This window comes from Carassius carassius, chromosome 27 (genome assembly GCF_963082965.1).
Source record: "Carassius carassius chromosome 27, fCarCar2.1, whole genome shotgun sequence".
Lineage (NCBI taxonomy): Eukaryota > Metazoa > Chordata > Actinopteri > Cypriniformes > Cyprinidae > Carassius > Carassius carassius.
In genome coordinates this window covers 25847291-25869136 of record NC_081781.1, presented here as the reverse complement: position 1 = coordinate 25869136, position 21846 = coordinate 25847291, and the positions used below count along the sequence as shown (strand labels likewise).

Here is a 21846-nt window from a genome sequence, read left to right as displayed (position 1 = left end):
CTCCTTTAAGGGCGCTGATTGCACCCTCAATGAAAAAAAAACCCTACCCCTACTAAACAACATTTGGTTGTGTGTGCATCTGTTAACATGCTTAGTGTGGTCTTTGGTCATGTCAGCATTTCTACAATGCCTCTTACATCACTGAACAGACAGCGGCCCAGGGCTCAGTGAATAGCCCTTGCTGGAGATGAATGGATCTCTCTCGCTACTCTCTCTCGCTCCAGTTTTTCACAAGTTCATCAAACAACTTTGGTAAGAATATTTCATCAAGCACGGTGAGTAATGGTTTCTCCTGCTATTGTTATTTGCACCTCTTGCCACATGTACAGTTTATCTATCTCTGTCGGTGATGAGGGACTCACATGTGATAAATGCAGGGAAATAGTTAGGCTAACAGAGTAGATTTCAGAATTAGAGACACGCATCCAAAGTTGAAATGAGGACAGTAAAAATTTTAGGGCTCTAGATACGGCTTTGGATGCGTCTAGCTCAGGGATTCCTGCACATTGTTTGGTTCCGGCAACAGAGCCCCTGCAGCAGGGCAACTGGGTGACAGTGAGGCCGCATAGTCGTGGGTCTAAACACCGCTCTTCTGTTCCGATCAAAACATTAAACCGGTTCTCCTCACTCAGTGATGCACCCACTGAGAAACCTGATGAAAGTGCTCTAGTTATTGGTGATTCTATTGTACGGAACGTGAATATAGCGACACCAGCCACCATAGTCAAATGTTTACCGGGAGCCAGAGCGCCTGACATCTTGGCAAATTTAAAAGTGCTGGCTAATGCTAAACATAAATACAGTAAGAATGTTATTCATGCCGGCGCTAATGATGTTCGACTTCGCCAGTCGGAGATCACTAAAAATAACATTAAAGAGTTCTGTGAATTTGCAAGCATGATGTCAGACACTGTAATATGCTCTGGGCCCGTCCCTGCTTACCGTGGTGATAAGATGCATAGCAGATTGTCATCACTCAATGGCTGGATGTCTAAGTGGTGCTTGCAAAATAATATAGGTTTCATAGACAATTGGACGAGCTTTTGGGGCAGACCTGACCTGTTGAAAAGAGATGGTCTTCATCCCTCCTGGGGTGGTGCCGCTCTTCTCTCTAGAAATATGGCACATAGTCTTAGAGTTTATACTTGAGTAACTGGGGCCCAGGTCAGGAAGCAGACAGACTGGCTAAACCGACCGTCTGCTAGCTGCCTCACGTCACAGAGGTCAGCTAATTCTCAGCACATAGAGACTTTTTCACCTAGATATCACACTATAGAGACTGTGTCTGTTACCCGAACTAGAAAATACAAAAAACATTCAAACCAATTTAAGAGTAACAATTTAATTGAGGTTCAACAAACAAAAAAACAGATGCAATACGGATAAACAAATGATAAACAAATGATAAAGCTTGGCTTATTGAATATCAGATCCCTTTCTACGAAAACGCTTTTTGTAAATAATATGATCACTGATCATAATCTAGATGTGCTCATTTCAAACCTCATGATTACATTATCTTAAATTAGTCCACCCCCCAAGATTACCGTTATAAAACATGAGCCACGCCCAAAATGCAAAGGGGGAGGTGTTGCTTCAATTTATAACAATGTTTTCAGGATTTCTCAGAGGGCAGGCTGCAAGTATAACTCGTCTGAAGTAATGGTGCTTCATATAACATTATCCAGAGAAACAAATGTTAATGATAAATCCCCTGTTATGTTTGTACTGGCTACTGTATACAGGCCACCAGGGCACCATACAGACTTTATTAAAGAGTTTGGTGATTTTACATCCGAGTTAGTTCTGGCTGCAGATAAAGTTTTAATAGTTGGTGATTTTAATATCCATGTTGATAATGAAAACGATGCATTGGGATCAGCATTTATAGACATTCTGAACTCTTTTGGGGTTAGACAAAACGTTTCAGGACCTACTCATTGTTGAAATCATATTCTAGATTTAATACTGTCACATGGAATTGATGTTGATGGTGTTGAAATTATGCAGCGAAGTGATGGTATCTCAGATCATTATTTAGTTTTGTGCAAACTTCATATAGCCAAAATTGTAAATTCTACTTCTTGTTACAAGTATGGTAGGACCATCACTTCTACCACAAAAGACTGCTTTTTAAGTTATCTTCCTGATGAATCCGAATTCCTTAGCATATCCAAAACCTCAGAACAACTTGACGATGTAACAAAAACTATGGACTCTCTCTTTTCTAGTATTTTAAATACAGTTGCTCCTTTACACTTAAGGAAGGTTAAGGAAACCAGTCTGACCCCATGGAATAATGAACATATTTGCACCCTAAAGAGAGCAGCCCGAAAAATGACTTGATGGCTGCTCTGTCAATTCTTTGTCATCAGTTAGGATCCTAGGTGTGGTATTTGATAGCAATCTTTTCTTAGAAAGCCACTTTTCTAGCATTTGTAAAACTGCATTTTTCACATCTGAAAAATCTGATTCGATGTAACTGGATCTTTTTGAACCAGTTCACCAAATCGAACTGAATCGTTTTAAATGGTTCGCGTCTCCAATACGCATTAATCCACACATGACTTAAGCTGTTAACTTTTTTAATGTGGCTGACACTCCCTCTGAGTTCAAACAAACCAATATCCCGGAGTAATTCATTTACTCAAACAGTACACTGACTGAACTGCTGTGAAGAGAGAACTGAAGATGAACACCGAGCCGAGCCAGATAACGAACAATAGACTGAATTGTTCAAGGGTCAAGAACCGGTAGCATTGGTTTTCGGATCACCAGTACTTCTTTCGGACAGTTTGATTCAATAAACCGGTTGAAGAAAACGGTTCACTGGTTCTTTTGCGCTCTACGTAATGGTGTCATTTGCGATGATTGCCCTTGATTCAAGCCTTCTGTTTACCCGCGCTCATAACACTAGCAGAGAATCAGTTCAGAATCAATCACCAAAAGAATCAGTTTGGTTGAGGCGCTCTGTGTGTCAGTCTGCTTCACGCTGAATCACACATGCGCAGTATCATCAGTTCCTCGGTTCTCGAATCAGACGCATCTAACAGAAATGGTTCTTGACTCTAGAACGATTCAGTCTGTTGTTCGTTATCTGGCTTGGCTCGGTGTTCATCTTCAGTTCTCTCTTCCCAGCAGTTCAGTCAGTGTATTGTTTGAGTACATTAATTACTCCGGGATATTGGTTTGTTTGAACTCAGAGGAAGCCACATTAAAAAAGTTAACAGCTTAAGTCATTTGTGGATTAATGCGTATTGGAGAAGCGAACCGTTTAAAACAATTCAGTTCGATTTGGTGAACTGGTTCAAAAAGATCCAGTTACATCGAATGATTCAAACCGGATATCACAAACTGCTTTGTTTTGAACTTTCTCTCACAACATGAAAGAGAAGACAATGCTGAATAAAGTCATAGTTTTTGCTATTTTTGGACCAAAATGTATTTTCGATGCATGAAAAAATTCTAACTGACCCTCTGATGTCACATGGACTACTTTGATGATGCTTTTCTTACCTTTCTGGACATGGACAGTATACCGTTCACACAGCTTCAATGGAGGGACTGAGAGCTCTAGGACTAAATCTAAAATATCTTAAAATGTGTTCCAAAGATAAACGGAGGTCTTACGGGTTTGGAACAACATAAGGGTAAGTTATTAATGACATAATTTTTCTATTTGGGTGAACTAACCCTTTAATTAAGCGTGAAATTGCTCTACTGTCCCTGCCTGGATCAGCTAATATGATCATACACCTCTTATTTCTCGGACCCTGGGGTGACCTGCAAGGGTGGGTAGTCAGAGGACTGTGCCAAATAGCACCTTACAAGTGTAGCCACTAGACCACAAACCACTCAGAACAGCCCAACATTGGTCACAGCCTGGGACCTTCAGGGGCTGGAAAACCTGTCAGCTTTACAGGTATTTCTCTTTCTGTCTATGCTGACATGCAGCAAGGGAGCACTAAAAGTGAGACCTATGGAAAATTAATTTGTGGGCAAAGCATGAATCAAACTGCCTGAGGGCCTAGAAATTGATCTGGGAGAACACTTACAACAAGTCAAATATGGAGATATTGCTGGAGTGGGGACATTCCTGTAGAAGTTTTTATTAAATACAAATTATTAAAGATGTTGTGGTCATAACCTGAATCTCTAATTTTGCTATTAATGTAAGAGTGTCTTACAAAATGTACAAATCAAAGCAGAAAAATATATAGTTCTCATAAAATGAGCGATTTGTTTCATTGAATCTCTTTTATAATGCATTACAGATTAATTTGCTTTCATGAGTGCTCTATAGAACTTCCATTGACCATAATATTGTAGGGGATACATTTTCCTAAACCTAACCTAACCCCAACTAACTCAAGGGACAATGATTGATAAAAATCAAAGGGCGATGATTGATTGATCAGAATGGTACAGTCCCCAGCCTTCAACCTAATCCTACATCACTTAATTTTGATATTATTTCAGGCCCAACAAAGATGTTAATCCAGGAGTATACCTTACTCATCAAAAGCACAGACCAAAACCATGCACTAACATTCATCCATTTAGTCACAGGAATACTGGACTCTATCCCAGCATATTTAAGCATAACAGGTGGGCTGTCCATCACAGGGCTAAAATACACAGACAGATACATATATTCATACTCTCACTCATACCTACTGGAGTCTCTAGTTCACCCAGCCTGCAAGTCTTTGGATTGTCGGGGAAACTGAAGTATTCAGATGAGCATCTTCAACATGCATACACAATCCACACAGAATGATCTATTGAGTTGGCCATGACTCAACTGGGGACCTTTTGCTGTGAGGTAACATTTATAATATCCTAACACAATATATCAATAACATTCACTCAGGGCTGTGACCTACTAGTTATCATCAGTGTTGCCAGGTCCGCTTATTATACGCGACTTTGGGCTTGTTTTTCTGTAAAGTCGCTTACAAATATTGGTAGTTTTTTGGGCTTGTTTCTAAAGTGTAGTTGCTTATTTGGGCTTGTTCCCAGCTCCATAATAAGTTATCAAGCAGATATTTTCTATATGTTATTTAAACGTAGTTCTAGCCTGTTCTCTCTGTCCCTCCCTTTTCCCCATACACACAGAGACAGCAGAGTTTTTTCCCACCCACATCCTGCTTTTAATTGGCTCTGAGCCAGATGGCAATGAGTACTAGCCAATCAGAGGCAGAGCAGTGCAATCTTTTTTTTTTGGTTAGGAAAACGGCGTCAGTGAGTGACGTAAACTTTAAATAAATGCGCGCGAGTTGCGAATGATGGTGACTGACTGTACTATAGGAGAGTTGCTATTATGCAATAATAAACAAATAATTTTTAAATTCAGGATGATATTTATTTGTGTGTGGAAATTTTAATTATCAGATGTTTACTGTTTATATAATGTACTCGGTACATCAGTCTATATTTGATATCCCATCAGTTTTCTAATGTTAAAAGGTGGTTTAACTTCCTCTTGTGGTCATTGTCCTGAAGCTCAGGGGGAAAAAAATAAATAAACTGTACCATGTGTGCAGTTTTGTAAAACTGCGCACAGTTTACCAATCTATCCACATGGATGTAAATTAACAATCCGTGTGCACGGTTTTACAATTCGCGGGGACGGATTTTAAACTGTGGGTACAGATTGTCAATTTACATCACATCCAGTTTATTTATTTTTCTCTTCCCAGAATCTGGGGGGTGGGTCCGTACAAAAAGTCGCTTGTTTTGGGCTTGTTTACACAGGCCTGGTTGCTTATTTGTCTCGCTAGATCTGGCAACACTGGTTATCATGTTAAGACATGTATTATGTGAGTTCATGTTCAGCTCCTGTCTTACTGGAAATATAGATGGCCAAAAGGCCAAGATGGATAAAGAGACTTCATGTCCTGAAATTGTCTGCATGTGAGTTTGAGGGCTCTTATCATTAGTTGGGTTGTCAACGCATTGATGAAATCACGCTGCAGTCAGCACTGACATCAGAGGTTATTATTATGCTGGTTGATCTGTTTAAAGGTGAGGACAGAATAACTCTTCTTGGCCTGTTGGTGAGCGGTGCCCTAGGGAGAGTTATGGCTTTAATACCAAGACTCCTGCTTCATTTTCCCCCCTTGCATCAATGAAATGGTCACCGTGATCAGACATTCATTGGCCTCATGCCAGACTGTGTTAAAGAAAGCATTCTGGTAGTTGATACTCCACAAGGCATCTAAACAACACATACTGTACAGTAAAGCACAGTTAGAAATGCTTTGCTCAGCCCCAGGGAAGATTATTAAGTTATCATATAGGCACCTTTATATCTTTTCAACACTATTATTAAAATAATACAAAAGTTGCATAAATCATCAGAAAGTTTCAATATTTTCTAAAACACATGATAATGCTAGCTTTGTGTGAGGAACAAACTTAAATAAGATGCTATTCACTGACAATATTCCCCTTATTTGGAGCACATAAATGCTGACTTTTTGGTACACTAGTCCCATAAGGTATGATGTTTTTAATGGCAAACTCCATTGTTCTTGCCATGGCTAAGGCAAAGGGGAACACAGAATAAATTAAGTTATAGGGTTAAGTTAAGGTTTGGAACAACATGAGATGATAACCCCCCCCCCCCCCCCCCCAACTTTTCTTCTTCTCATTTTTTTTTTTACATATTTACAGAACATAAAACTTTTGAATGCTGGACATGGACTTGCCATATCTGATTGGGACATTTTGATAACTTTAATACTAAGAAGCCAGATGGCAAGGGTTTAGACATGAGGTCTCTTAACTTCTCATGTCTTACATGAAAACATAAGTGCAGAATAAACACATCTTTACACTGCGTATTCGGCCATCCACACATTTTTGTCTACATCTTTGGTTTAAGGAGACTTAACGGAGAAAATCAATGGATCTTACCTGAATGGTGGGTGGTGAGCGCTGTTTGCGGGTAGTGGTGGTTGACAGGGTGGTGGTGGTCTCGATGAAGGTGGTGGACATCTCTGGTGGCATGGAGGTGGTGCTACGTGAGGGACTTCTGCTGGTGGGAACATCCCCCACCAGTCTCACACTGCCATTTATCTTGATGTTAGCATGACCTTCAGCTGCCATGTTGAGAACCTTCAGGCCATTGTAATAAAGACCAGACAGCTGGCCTTGATATGGTTGCTTGCGGTCATTACCGCCTATTGAGATGGTGGCTTGAGTGTTAAAAATGGTCAGCTGACGACCTGAGGGGAAGACCAGTGAAGGAAGGCACAATCAGAATGATTTATATTACTTACTGTATTTATTTATTTATATTTTAATTTAGCTAATTGATTAATGTTATCATTAATGGGCTATATTTTAACATCCAAGCATAGTATTAAAATTATGATAAATTATATAAATTATGATTAACTTATTTTTTTTCTTTGCCATGTTCACTGTGAGATGCTTCTCATGCAAATGTTTTGGTGAAAAATCCAAATGGTTTTTCATATGGTTAGAAATAGAAATGCAGGCCAATTAAGACTATTTCACATTTACAATTCTATATTACATTGGGCAAGGAAGTGTATGGATTTCATACATTTCAAAGGAATATCATGTTGATTCATGCATGTGGAACCACTAATAGGATTTCAATGTGGTTTTAGACTGTGTTAAAGGGACTTTATAATCATCTTATGTAGTTTAGGCAATGACCTTTAAGCGCATTTAATAATCCAAAGCACTTTAATGGTAAATTTGATAAATGCTCACCCCACCCTTTCATCCTGTTTTTGAATGAAACTGAAGAGGTGTTGGTCGATTTCATCACCGGCTTCAAACTAAAAAGTGTGTTGGTCAGCAAAGTAGCGTTTCACTTCACCACCAATTTGTTGTCGTTGGAAACGTACTGTATTAAAGTTGGGTTTTTTTAATTATTCAACCACTATGGAAGATCATTACAAAGAAAATTAAAACAAACAGCCTGACTTTTGTTGAGATTTGGTTTACTAAGTACTTATGCAGTGTTATTCTTGGTTACCAGTCCCTTTAACTGGTCAATGATCTGATGGAAATAACAAAAGAGGATCACAATCCACATAAAAAAAAAAAAAAACGAAAATATTACGTAATGGGAAGGGAAGTAAATTATGAACATTTTAGGTTAATTAGTGGCAAAGAATGATCAGACCTGGTTGGACAAAAATCTAACGAAACGACATGACAAGGAGCATATGAACGCAAATTAAAATCAACGAAAGAAACACTTGAGTTCTTGTGAGGGTTACCTTTCTCATGTAGCCAATCTTCGACCGGCCGGGTATATTTGAATGGGATTTTCTTATTAGCCATTTGATAACGCTCATTGTCGCTGTTGCCTTTAAAGTTTGAAAGACACATTGCACATTTATACACTGTTTAAGAAGGTTTAGCCGTGTTTAAAATGATTTAGGTCTTGTTATCATAGGCAGTTTAGGTTTCATTGTAAGATTTTCTTCAGTTGTAAGATTATAAGGCATTTTTTATTAAATAGTAGCCAACTAAATAAACAGTTTAACACATATAATTATTGCAACAAGAATCACACACACCACATTCAGACTTTAAGACAAAATACAGGCAACCGTTTAAGTGAGACATGCCAACAATTCATTTCAAACTGCATTTCCACTGAGCGTCTGTAACAGGTGATCAACCGCTCAACAATCAAATGAAGTGTGACTGTTTTCCCACTGGATATCATATTCTTTTACATTTCAAGGTGCCAAGGAACTCTTTATGAACTATTAATGTAAGGGAAAGAGAGAAAGTGAGTGAATGCGAAAGAGAGAGAGAGAAATAAAAAGAGATAATGTGTAGAAGCTCTAAACCCGCTGGGAAATAAGGCTTGAGATGACACCGATTTGAGGAAGACACTGCATACAGATGAGATCATTACAGCATGGTGTGAGGCCTGCTGCTGCGGGGTCCCTGGAAGCCCTCTGAGGCATGAATATTTTTGCTATTATTCGTACTTTGTTACACTTCTTCCTCCGACTGGACTGAGGTGTTAGGGCTGTTAGAGTGATTTAACATCTGCAATCTTGGGCATATTTAATGTACAGTATGTCACATCCAGCAGCACCAGTTGTAACCAGATCATCAAAGAAAGTTCAAGCTTTTCACATTTCAAGCACATGAACATGATTTAGATGAATGTTGGTCATAGTGAATGAAATGGCATGTCTGTCGTTCAAACTAAAGGATATTGAGCAAATTATTTTTTATACTTTGCATTATAAGTATGATAATACAGTGAACAAGTCATAGAGTGCACTTTCATAATGTTTTTATGGTGCTTTTTAAAAGTTTTTTCAAACTCAACAGCATCTGTACCCACTCACTTCACTGCATGAGAAAGAGCAGCATGAACACTCTTCAGGCTGGGTAAGTAAAATTCAACAGGAGGGTAAGAAGATGATTACAGAATTTCATTTTTGAGTTCCTATGGATTTCCATGTTCATCAAGCGGGGAGAAAATATACTTTACAGCTGTACTCTGAAGAGCCTGTAATGGAAAAAAGTAGAAGGAAAAAAAAAAAAACCTACAGCTTGAGAGCAAAAAATGCAAATAGGACTTCAAAAGAGCAAAGTTACTCAGCACACATCTCACTTAGCTAAATAAGTCACTGAGCGCTGAGTCACAGTGTACCTTTTCAGAACCAGAAAGAAAAAAAGGTGCATAGAATAGGAGTGCTATTGGGAAACACAAAGGTTCTGCAGTGACAGAGATGTGAAATGGATGAGGCCGGTGGCGATTCAAGGCTGCGCTTTTCTTTTGCTTTCCTTTTTAAATAGGCAGAAAAAGGGCTTCAAAGTGGGCTGGTTACTGCTTGCTAAGCAGGGGGGATGAGGGCAAGGTAAAGGGGTGAGGGGGGAATAAGTAGCTTCCAGGACTGACGATGCCTTTGATTCTGATGGGCAGCGCATGCAAGCCTGGGGCTGGAGTGGCTTTTTGGATGGATGCCTGCATGCTGGAGAGATCCAGAAGAACTTGAGGGTTTGGACATTCATTTTAGACATCAGACACTTTGCCAGTGCTTGTTATTTCTCATGTTAAAGTGAATATATTACGATGATCTTTGCAGATCTATCTAACCTCCAAACAATGTTCAGTGGCTATAGAGAATGGGAACCTGATGTTACAGCACAATGCATTGTGGGAATTTAGGAAATGGGAGTTAGAGTAGAGATTGAAGTGAATGCAAACATTTTATATCATTTTATGTTAACATTATTCAGTGAGAGTAGTTATCATATACAATGTCTACATTCACTACTGAACTAGGTTTCAAATGAAACTAAAATTTGGTAAGGTAAACTTAAAATGTGGCTTTTTGACTATAGATTTACTATACAGTATATTACAAATACACTGATTTGCCTGTGAATGATTGAGCCCATTCATTTTCTTTATTTACTGCACTCTTCTGCTTACTCAGCATCTCTAATAGTAAGAAACCTTAAATTTCATTCAAGGCATTCAAGTGAAGTTATTTATTTGTACATTATTCGCAAAACACTTTTTTTTTCAACTTGAAGAGATTGGCATAATAGTTGTTTTATTAACTATAAATGACTGTAAATGGTTTTCTGAAAATTACTTATATAAAAAGGTTTGCTTATTTTGTGGTGATTTTTAAACGTTTACACTGTGTACTTCTAAGCATGTCTAAAATATGGCAACCATTACACAGAATGCAACATGCCATGACACAGATTCCCATTCTCTATACCCTGGCTATCATCAACATCACCCTTATGAGTGAATCTCATGAACATTTGCTCTGATCATATCTCAGCTAGTAATAATAATAATAATAATGTATGTCATTATTTATTTGTTTGTTTACATGAACCGAAACCGTTTTTTTAGGACTGTAACATTTTTACTTAATGTAACATCACTTTTTTATGAATATTAATTTATAATTATCATGAAAAATACTGTCACAATATAAAATAAATATATATTGATGTTGAAGATAATTCTTATTTTATAATCTCCTCAGATGCACATCCTCATAGCTTTTGGACAAACTCTGTATAGTTTACTAGCCCAAATATTTAACCACTACACCAGACCGAAACTATTTAAAAAATTAAAAATAATGTATATATATCTTGTCTCAGTATGAGTGCTTAACTTCACAACACAATCCTAGAGTGTCATATCTCATCCATAAAATATCAGAGCAACAGAGGAGCTCTAATCTGTGAGAGATGTCCAACAAGCCAATGGTGTCTCTTTCTCCCATCCATCAGCACATTTGTGTAGGTTTCCCACTAGAACAATATCTGAATCACTCTCTTTAGTTGGCACAGCTTTAATCAAAACAAATGCTGGCATGGTGTCACTATGTCCTCTTTCAGCACCAGAGATTTGCGGTAGGGGGCCATCAGCAGATGCTGAAAGCATACAAACAATGTGCGACATGAATTATTTTGCCAGTTCATCATGGTCTACTGGTAAGAAGTGAAAAGTTTCTGTTCCTTATTGGGACGCAATCTAACCTTGGCTATAAGGGTCTTGCTGGACACAATCTGTTCAACTATTCGTAGGATATTTGTCTCCACTGACAAATATATATATATATTTTTTTCTTTCACATAGGTAATACATCTGCACATAGGCAATCAATCTGCATATGACTGCCTCTAAGCAGGACATCAATTAATAGTTTTACATTATCACACCATTGCCTTGTTTGCTGCTATCACCTGTCTATACAGTTCCAGGCACAAACATCATGCAAACAGCAAGCAAACAGAATAAGTGAATAGAACCCATTATAACTATTCAGTTTCAGACTTAGTCCATGAGATTAAGTCTGCTGGACAAATGGAAGGATTTACACTAGAACTACCAATGTAGTCATTCCGACCATTTCTAAAATGTAAAATGTAACTGTTGAAATAAAACTCATGAAACTATAATACCCGGATTTTTTCTTAAATTTGTATATATTTTCTTATTACATTGTTACTTTATTAAAATTACAAAACACAAAAGGGTTCTGAGTATTTCTACCCTGAATGGGCAAAACGGTCAAATTGACCATTGGCATTACAGTCGACATATACTTTCTGCTTTTGCCACTTTTTCCCGTGGTTGAAGATGCACGTCACTGATGCCTTTTGTCCAGAACTTTTGTTCTAGTTGTTTTTATATTCTATTGCTAGGCTAAAATTCCTGTTCCTAAAAAAGCTGGGTGGATACCTCCAATATACAACAACTGCTGTCATTCAATCTGCGATGATTCCAGGTAGGCTATGTTAGGCAGAAAGACTATAGCCCGGCTGTTATTAGTAATAGCATATTCAATGTTATAACAAAATAGCCATAATAATAATAATAATAATAATAATAATAATAATAATAATGGCTATAGTTAATGTATATAAGCTACTTTTAGACCCGGCAAGACTGATATTGTGAAATAAATGCTTTTTTTTTTTTTTTTTTTTTTTGCAACAGTGACAAAAACAGTGTTTTATCTACAGAAATATTCTGCTTTGGCTCATATTTTTGGGCATTTAGACTTTCAAATACAACATTTTCACTGCAGTGAAAAACTTGCCGGACATAAAACGACATACGCACATCAAGAGTGGTCTACATAGCTCTTACACAAGGGTGATGACATCATAAAATATGATTGTAATGAATCATTGTAAAAGCTCAAAAGAAGCTACAAATGTAAATATTATATGACAAAAAAGGCATACAGTTCAGTCTAGTATGAATGGTCAGAATGACCATAGAATTCCTGTAGTTCTAGTGTTAAGGAACATTCACTCTAGAAAGTAGAGTTTAACTTCATTAATTGTAGTGTCACCTTTTAAATCTATTGCCAAACAATTACTTATAACCTACCCTGATGGAAAGGTTCATAACATCTCCCATGAGGAGCTTGACCTTGCTGCTACATTTAATTTATCTTAATTTAACTTAGCATGTTTTCTAAATCTGTAAACATATTACAGTATTTTATGCTTTAGAACAGTCAAAAAATTACATACAGCATCTTTAACAGCAGCTCCAATGTATTGCATATTCTGATAAAATTGTATTTCTCTGGTGTCACTCTGGTTAGCCTTGCACTATGATGCTCTGCATCTGACTGCAAAGCAATCCAGCGAGTGGTGAAAACTGCTCAATGGATCACCGGCACCCAGTTAACTTCCATTGAGAACATCTATCATAAGCGCTGTCTGGTCAGGGCAAGGCACATCATCAAGGATGCCTCTCATCCTAACCATAGACTTTTCACCCTCCTTCCATCTGGCGGTCATTACATGAGCCTTTGCTCTTGCACTAGCAGGCCCAGGAAGAGCTTCTTCCCCAAGGCTGTGACACTTCTGAACGCCACACCACCAATCTACCCTACACCTGCTCTTTTACTGCACTGGTCACAGTACTTTACACAGATGTATTGCACTACTCATATTTTGCACAGACTGCACACTGTTCAAGCCATTGCACTGTAAACTGTCTAAAGTTGTTACAGTACAAAGCACAGTAAACTATTTCTATAAAAATATCATTGCACTACTATTATTTTGCATTGAATACATTGTTTAACAATACTATTGTAAACTCATCCAACTGTATTTATTGCTGCTGTTCATAATGTACATATAATCCCTACATTGCACTCCTATTTATATTCTGTACATACTCTGCTTAATACTGTATATAGCAACTCCACTGTACATTATGTTAATCACATCTTCACTTACTCTGCACTTATATGTATATAAAACACTATATTCTTAAACTTCTGGTTAGATGCTAACTGCATTTCATTAGCTTTGTACTTGTAATCTGCAGAATGACAATAAAGTTGAATCTAACCTAATCTAATGTGCACTTCTTATTGTTTAAATTACTTTAAATATCTTAACTTTTTATTGGTCAAATAACTTTACATATCTTAAATATCATTAAACATCATGTTGTTGACTGCCATTCAGTGTGTCCCAACAATTCAGGCTTGGTTAAAAAATATGAATAAGCTCAGGAATCATGGCTATCCTCAAAATTCTTATCCCATGCCATGGCAACACAGCTGCATGGATCTGATAGCAGTTTATTGAGTGAGGCAGGAACGCAGAGCATCACTGATGTGAAGCATTTCAAGTGCTATTCAGTCTATGAGTTTGAATCCTAGCCTGTAATTACTCAAGAGATGGTGCAGGGACTGAAATCAATAACTTTCAAATTACAAACATGAATGTCCCGCGTATTATCAGTGTGTGTATGCCTATGAAAAAGAAAGAGAATTCCAAATTTGCAATTGAATGATGGCTAAAGGGAGACAAAGATCTCTCTCTACACACACACACACACACACACACACACACACACACACACACACACACACACACACACACACACACACACACACACACACACACACACACACAAAAGATTTTATGAAAATTCATTGGTATTTAAATATTGGGTTTAATGGAGGCCAATATATATCATAATGATTGAATTCATGGGAGCAATAGGTCTTGATGACCTACTACTGGATCTACTGGAATTTAGCCATAGTATACTACTGTTTTAACCAGAATTCGACTGGTGGTTAATTCTGCCCAGAGTGAAAGAAATAATAAGAGAAACAAACAAACAAGGAACATTTGTAGTATGTATGCTGTGCACAATATGCTATTTTTTTTCCATTTATGGAATACATGAATGGGCATATATACGTTTAAAACAGTATACGACCCAAACAGAATGTGTGGAATACTTTATCCTGCAATACACTGCACACTCAGTATTTACTATTGTGACAAAAGTAGATTTTCTTTTTCTTCTGGCATATATATCTAGATAAACTGGATAACTGCTTAATAAATACAGGCTGAATTAGACTTACAATACAGCAAAAAGATCAACAATAAGATCAACAATGTAGCACACTAGCCAGCTACAGTAACAAGAAAGATAGATGTGTTATGGATGGAAGGAACACACAGATACAACGACATATGCATGTTGACAGATGTAAACTAATTGAATAAGAAAAAAACAATTGTTTAGATTTGTCTCTTTCAGAAGGTTTTTCTGTTTGATGAGTCATGTTAATATGGCAATATATCCTTGCTAATCTTATGTTGGATATCTTCTTTTTCCACTACAAAACATTCTCATATCAACAAGGTTATGACAAATTTGTGGTTCTGCGATTCTGCAGATATCCTGCAATCTGTGTAAAAATATCTCCTCATTTAAAATACTGCTAGTTGCTACTAGGAATGTCTCCTGAATGAATGTTTCACATAGACTGCATCATTATATCATTACATCATGTCTCTGAGACTAATTTAAAACTGAGTGATGCAACAGCTTCAACAGAAGCCACTATACACCTCCCCTCACAGGTTTATTTTTCAATGTACACATTTTACACTTATTGCTATTTAGGACATTTCAGATGTTATACTGTATTTAGCTCTGAGTGGGCTAATAGTCTGTAAGGAAAATGGCATGCTATCTCTGGCTCTTTTTCAGTGTCCATAACAGAACTAGTTTGAATAGGGAGCACAGCATTAGCCTATGTCCTTCTGCCTGTCCCCTTAGCCTGATTGTTGGCCTTTCTCACTTTAGAAAGACCTGCTGTTGAATACAGCTTAAGTAAACCTGACGAGAGCTGTTTTCTAATTGGACGAGAAGTGCATGGGCCAGATATCCCATGGAGGGCGCCGAAGCAACAGAGACATCAAAGTGGAGGACACAGAACCCAAATTAATTGAGTGTGAAGGGTTTTTGAGTTTTTTTTCTTTTTTTGATAGCGTTTGAGGGAAGTATTTCAGCACGCCCTATTTCTCTGTGTAGGAAACGCTTGAGCTTCTATAATAAACCTCTGCTGCATTTGATGAACTCATTTATATTCATCCATCATTGCTGGCTTCCTAAGTCTGGGAGTCATAGATACACAGAGGTCCGGGGCTCATTTTCCCACAGCTGCTGTAGCTGCCACAATACTGCCTTAAACCTGTGCCCCGTTCTTCCCTCTGCCTTTCAAAGCCTCTCAAAAGCAGCTGGCCAGATGTCATGGTGCTAATCGCGGGGACAAAGGCAACAACTTGGCCTGCCATTGTGTGCAGGCCAGGTGCCCAGGCTTGATTACTCCCACATATGGATATTTCTAAGGACAATTAAGAAAGCAACGCAAGCCAGGTTGATCGAGCACTAAGTGGCATTTGCTTTCTTCTTTGCTGTGTCCTTTCTCTTCTACGCTTTTCCATCAGCAGAAAGGAGATCAGTGTTGTAATTATGAACACCTGTTCCTGATTCAAAAAAATTGCATGCTTTGAAACATGCAGATTATAAATTACATGGGCAGGGAAATTATGTTGTTCCTTGCCTTCCAACCCATGATTTCCTTGGTAGCATATGATATCCAGTGGGTTAAACAGTAAAAACACACTTCTGTCTGAGAATCTTTGCTTTGGGTAGTTAGCAGGCTGTGTATATTACCTGATGGAAAGTGCTCGTTGATTGGCCAATTGTCCACTTGTAAGGTGGCGTTTCCCCCATTCCTTGTGAAGCGCACAACATGATATTTTCCATCGTTAACTTCCGTAGTCATCTCTTTGACGCTTATGTCCACCGTGCCAATGTTGAATGTTACCCCCACCTTTCCTTCTTCCTGGAATAGAAACAACACAAACAATCTCAGCTGAGCTACACCACTTTCAGAAACCTCTTCAATGATGCTGCCAATTAGAGCACGCAAACTGATGTGGATGCCAAGACTGCTGCATTTTTATTTCCTGTTGATAAGAATGTGCTACCAACAGAAATGTGGTACTTCCACGTAACGTTGACTAATGCGCTTTGTACTGACATACTGCAAATTCACAAACATATGCTCCTCCACCTTTCACATATGTATCCCATATGGCTCCTGTTTGGGGACTCTTCATAACTCTCTGTTGGAGAACTAAGTGTCATTGTTCATGTTCACATAGCTATCATGAAAGGGTTTCAAGGCACGCCAGACTCGATGGAGTGCATTTCTTGTCCAATGTCATTTGATTTAATCCCCACGAGGCCTTTCTAAAGTGTAATTACCTGTCCTCAGTTCATGGCACTGAGAAAGCCATTTTTCAAACAAAAGGTAAGGTAAATAAATACATGGATGTGCTGTACTGAAGTGTGTGATAAAATAATCTGCAACCACACATACCAACTTTCACTGATCCTCAGTGTTTTCTGAGGGCTTCCCAAGACTCTCAGCATGCTCTACTTTCAGTGAATGAAACTTAAGGTCTGCTGGTGAGAGCACAACTACTGCAACTGACAACTGAATGAGTGTATGAGAAGGTGCATGGAATATTTTTAATAAGAGGTGTATGATGAACGTTAATTTTGTGAAGACAGACCAAAAGCTGGAGAAGGCTACATTAAAGGGGTCATATGATGTTATTTTAAAGATCATTATTTTGTGTATTTGGTGTAACAGAATATGTTTACATGCTTTAATGTTCAAAAAACACATTATTTTAAAAATACTGTACATTATTGTAGTTCCTCTATGCCACGCCTCTCTCAAATGCGTCTCTTGAGTGGGGCGGGGCCGAGAGCCGTGGGAACGGGTCGAGGCCCGTGAAGTGATTTGAAAAATGAGTGACTCCTGCGCCACTCACCCGGTCTCGAGTCCCACGGAAGGACACAAAAGAAAAGCTTCAACAGTGAAGGACGAGAGAGGACCAGGACTGGATTTTATTTTCTGTTTGGTATTGTTTGAGCACAGATGAGCACACCCCAAATTTTGTGTTTATTTTGTTATTTAAGCTTTCATTTAAATGTCCGCCGGTTCCTGCCTCCTTCTTCGCGTGATTGTGAAGTTTTTAAAGTGTAACAGCGTCATTTTCTACAAAGCCCCTCCTTCTAACAAGCATTGCTCTAATTGGCCAGTTGACCCAGTGCATTGTGATTGGTCAAACACCACAAGCACGCATCGGAAATGTAACACAAGCAAGCTTCAGCTTTCAACATAAATGTAAAGACATTACATAATGTCCTTAGTATTACCATCAATCCAGCCGAACAGAGTCACGTGACAGACACAGTGATGATGCTCGTATGTATTTGCAGTATGCAAGCCGTGATTAAGAAAGCTGACTCGACTGTGATTAACACTGTCTCCCTCTCTCTCTCTCACACACACACACACACACACACACACACACAACACAATACTCTACACGGTGCAAAACTCTGCATTTGAACAGTCAAAAGCAAATACTTAAACTATTAAGAAAACATACTTACAGTAGCTGATTCAGAATAAGCACCAGAAAGTCGTAACTGACCAGTTTTTTTTTAAACAGACTTTGCACAGCCAGCATTGTAGGGTGAGAAAAAAAAAGTTGAAAAGCTAACCTCTCCTAGGTTCACAAAACTGCTGTCCATAAAATGCGTTGCAAAAATTCAAACATCTGGGTTGTGCTCATCTGTTGTAAATAAATCTTAATAACCAATGATTCCTCATAGCATCTACTTTTGTAAGGCCAAATAAAGTGCTTTTGCTTTCGCACAGAAACACACAGTGTCTCCATGACATGGCTGCATCAACATTACTGCAGTTCCTTAAACCACGCATTCTTTCTTTGCATGAACATTTGGACAGCATTACGCAAATATTTCCACATCGTGACAAAGAGATGTGGGGGTGTGTTTGAATGAGGTGTTTTAGGGGTCTGGAACAGCCTTATCTTGGAAATTGTGGGAGACTTTGAACTTTGTACCTCTGCAGATCTTATACATTCACAAATAGCTACATTAACACACTAAAGAAAAGGAAAAATAGAAATCGCATAATATGACCCCTTTAATATGCACTGTTTGTGCTCTCCATTAGAGCCAAGAAAACCAGTGCAGTGCACAGCAAGCTGATCTAAGACTCTGTTTAAGCTTTCTGATTCCAGCTATACTATGCCTGGCACAACTTGAGATCTGCAAACTCCCGTAAAGTAATGGCTGGTTGGGCAGCGCCATCTGATTATTAGATATCTCAGTACAGACATTTTCCATTGTGAGGGTTGAAATTATAACAAATGGGAGTGAGTCAGGAGACTTTACAGATTTCTCTGAAGCATGTCTTTCTAGCTCACCAGCTCTCTACCACAAGCAACATATGCTCAGTTCTAAAACCTAGAGAGATAACTACAGAGCCAGCATTTTAAGTCCTCATTAATTCACTCTAGGCAAAAATTTTAGAAATTCACTTTTGCTGCCTCCTTAGGGCTGCCGTGATTTTGCCAAGTAAGACATGTTCCTGGATCAACATCTTCGGTTGATCCTGGATCAACATTATTGTCCAAAAATATAGACTTAACCCAATGCCTTCCCCTAAACTTAACCCTACCCACAATTTATTCATAAAATCAGTGAGAAATGATAACTGATTAACAAGGGTGTAGAAGCACCTAACACTGGTTGTAAGCTTAAAACAAGCATTTTCTGAAAAGTTATATCTCAATTCTGATTGATTGATTGATTGATTGATTGGAATGTTGTTCCAGGATCAACAAGGATGTTGATCCAGGACCATGTTGTACTTGGTGAAATCACGTTCACCACCTCCTTAGATCCCTTGTTTCTAAGGCAGCCTATAATACATCCTTTTCAGAGAAGGCAAGGTGGTGAGCTCCATGTGAAAAATAAAATATTAAATTAATAAAAAAATATGATTGTGTGTAACACTATACAAATGTAAATAAGTGTATGACTAAAATGTTTTATGAAATACTGAAAGGTATATATATACAGTACAGACCAAAAGTTTGGACACACCTTCTCATTCAAAGAGTTTTCTTTATTTTCATGACTATGAAAATTGTAGATTCACACTGAAGGCATCAAAACTATGAATTAACACATGTGGAATTATATATGGAATTATATACATAACAAAAAAGTGTGAAACAACTGAAAATATGTCATATTCTAGGTTCTTCAAAGTAGCCATCTTTTGCTTTGATTACTGCTTTGCACACTCTTGGCATTCTCTTGATGAGCTTCAAGAGGTAGTCACCTGAAATGGTCTTCCAACAGTCTCGAAGGAGTTCCCCAAGAGATGCTTAGCACTTGTTGGCCCTTTTGCCTTCTGTCTTCGGTCCAGCTCACCCCTAAACCATCTCGACTGGGTTCAGGTCATCTGGCGCAGCACCCCATCACTCTCCTTCTTGGTCAAATAGCCCTTGATGCCTTCAGTGTGACTCTACAATTTTCATAGTCATGAAAATAAAGAAAACTCTTTGAATGAGAAGGTGTGTCCAAATTTTTGGTCTGTACTGTATATATATATATATATATATATATATATATATATATATATATATATATATATATATATATATATATATATAAAATATTCCCAATATTGCTATGTACTATGTATTTTAATACTTATTGGAGTATCATGACGTTAACCGAGCAACATGCTAATGCCAAACTCTACTGAAATCAGCTCTAAGTCAAACCTCCAGGAGCACAATTGTGTGGCACATGGAGTTGCTGCATTAGTTGTTTTCTGGAGTCCTGCTTGGTTCCCTACTTGCATATCCAGGCTGGCTTGACTGACATTTTCAATTACACTGCATTGGCCAACATTACATTGTGTTTTCAGAGAATGGGCTGGTAAAGGTAAATTGTATTCTAAAGAAAAAAAAAACATTCACAATGTTGATAACAATAATGACTCACTATTGTTACATGCTATTATAGTCCATTTTTAATTGCTATATTCAAGATATAGCACACTAAGACAACGCACACTATATTGCTTTTTTCATTAGAAAGGAAACAGCACACAAGATTGATGCTTGTTGAATGTTGCACTTTCTCTGATATAATACCTGATGTCTCACAGATTGTGGCAAACATTTAGAAGGTTATTGCAGAATTTCACTGCGATGGAGAGCATTATGTCTGGTGTTTCTCCGCCGTGGGTGGTACCAGCATAGCCAAGGGTGATAAAAGCAATTTGAGTTGCAGCAGGGCCCTGCGATGATGAAGAAGGGCTCGATCTCTCCCACGTGTAATGTTCGCTGACACCAGTAATAAGCTACACAATCCAGTTCTGTCCCTCCGATCAATGGCTCCAACAAAAAGTCAGCCCCAGGCATCAAATCTCTCCCAGAAAGCCTCTATCGCTGCACGCAGAACCTTGATCTTTTGGCAAGGGACTAAACCATATGCAACCATCATTAGTATAAACAATTAGTATAAAAGTGTAGTGCAAAGAACAGCTTTCAAACTGTCTACAGCAAATTTTTAGGCTATACTTTTCAATCTGAAACCCAGTGTTGCATGTGTTGTAGTACTTATCTGGTGATCCCTGTATCAATCTAGGAATAGATGCCAGCTTCACAAGTTTTCCCCTTTTCCCACCATTTTGTTAAAAAAATTATATTTTATACTGACAAAATCTTAACATACACAAATCAGCACTTGTGTCTGTCTGTCACAGATACAATGAATGCAAGTTGCTTGCTGAAGTTCATTTCTGCAGAGACAAGCAGTAATGAGAAATGCATTATGCTACAATAGGCAAATTATCCGTAATCAATACATTTTATTTCAGCAAGTATATCTGGAATGAAAGCAATCCAGTCCTGGATGCTTAGTAACGCCCCCCCCCCCCCCCCCCCCCCCAAAAAAAATAAACAAAAAAAACAACAACATCAAAACAAAACATTCACACCAACCAAACACTAAAGTGAAACATACTGGAGCAAAAGATGTAATCTGAAAGTTTCAAGTGTCATGCGTCAAGTCAAATATCTTTCTATTCTATATGT

At 38.1% G+C, this 21846-nt stretch overlaps 1 protein-coding gene across 20 annotated transcripts in view; it reads right to left on the bottom strand.

The window, feature by feature from the left end:
• The window catches only part of nrxn3b (neurexin 3b), a 366662-nt gene that overhangs the window by 22308 nt on the left and 322508 nt on the right, over nucleotides 1-21846 (bottom strand). For 15 of the 20 annotated variants that reach the window (XR_009424222.1, XR_009424223.1, XR_009424224.1 and 12 more), the window contains 3 exons: nucleotides 16514-16685; nucleotides 8265-8354; nucleotides 6922-7232 (listed from right to left, as the gene is read on the bottom strand). Coding sequence is in view for 17 of the 20 variants with exons in the window: in XM_059513243.1 (XP_059369226.1) it covers nucleotides 6922-7232; nucleotides 8265-8354; nucleotides 16514-16685 (573 nt within the window). In the remaining 3 variants the exon portion in view is untranslated. The remainder of the gene's footprint in view (nucleotides 1-6921; nucleotides 7233-8264; nucleotides 8355-16513; nucleotides 16686-21846) is intronic. The other 5 variants (XM_059513249.1, XM_059513250.1, XM_059513252.1 and 2 more) reach the window with 1 other exon arrangement.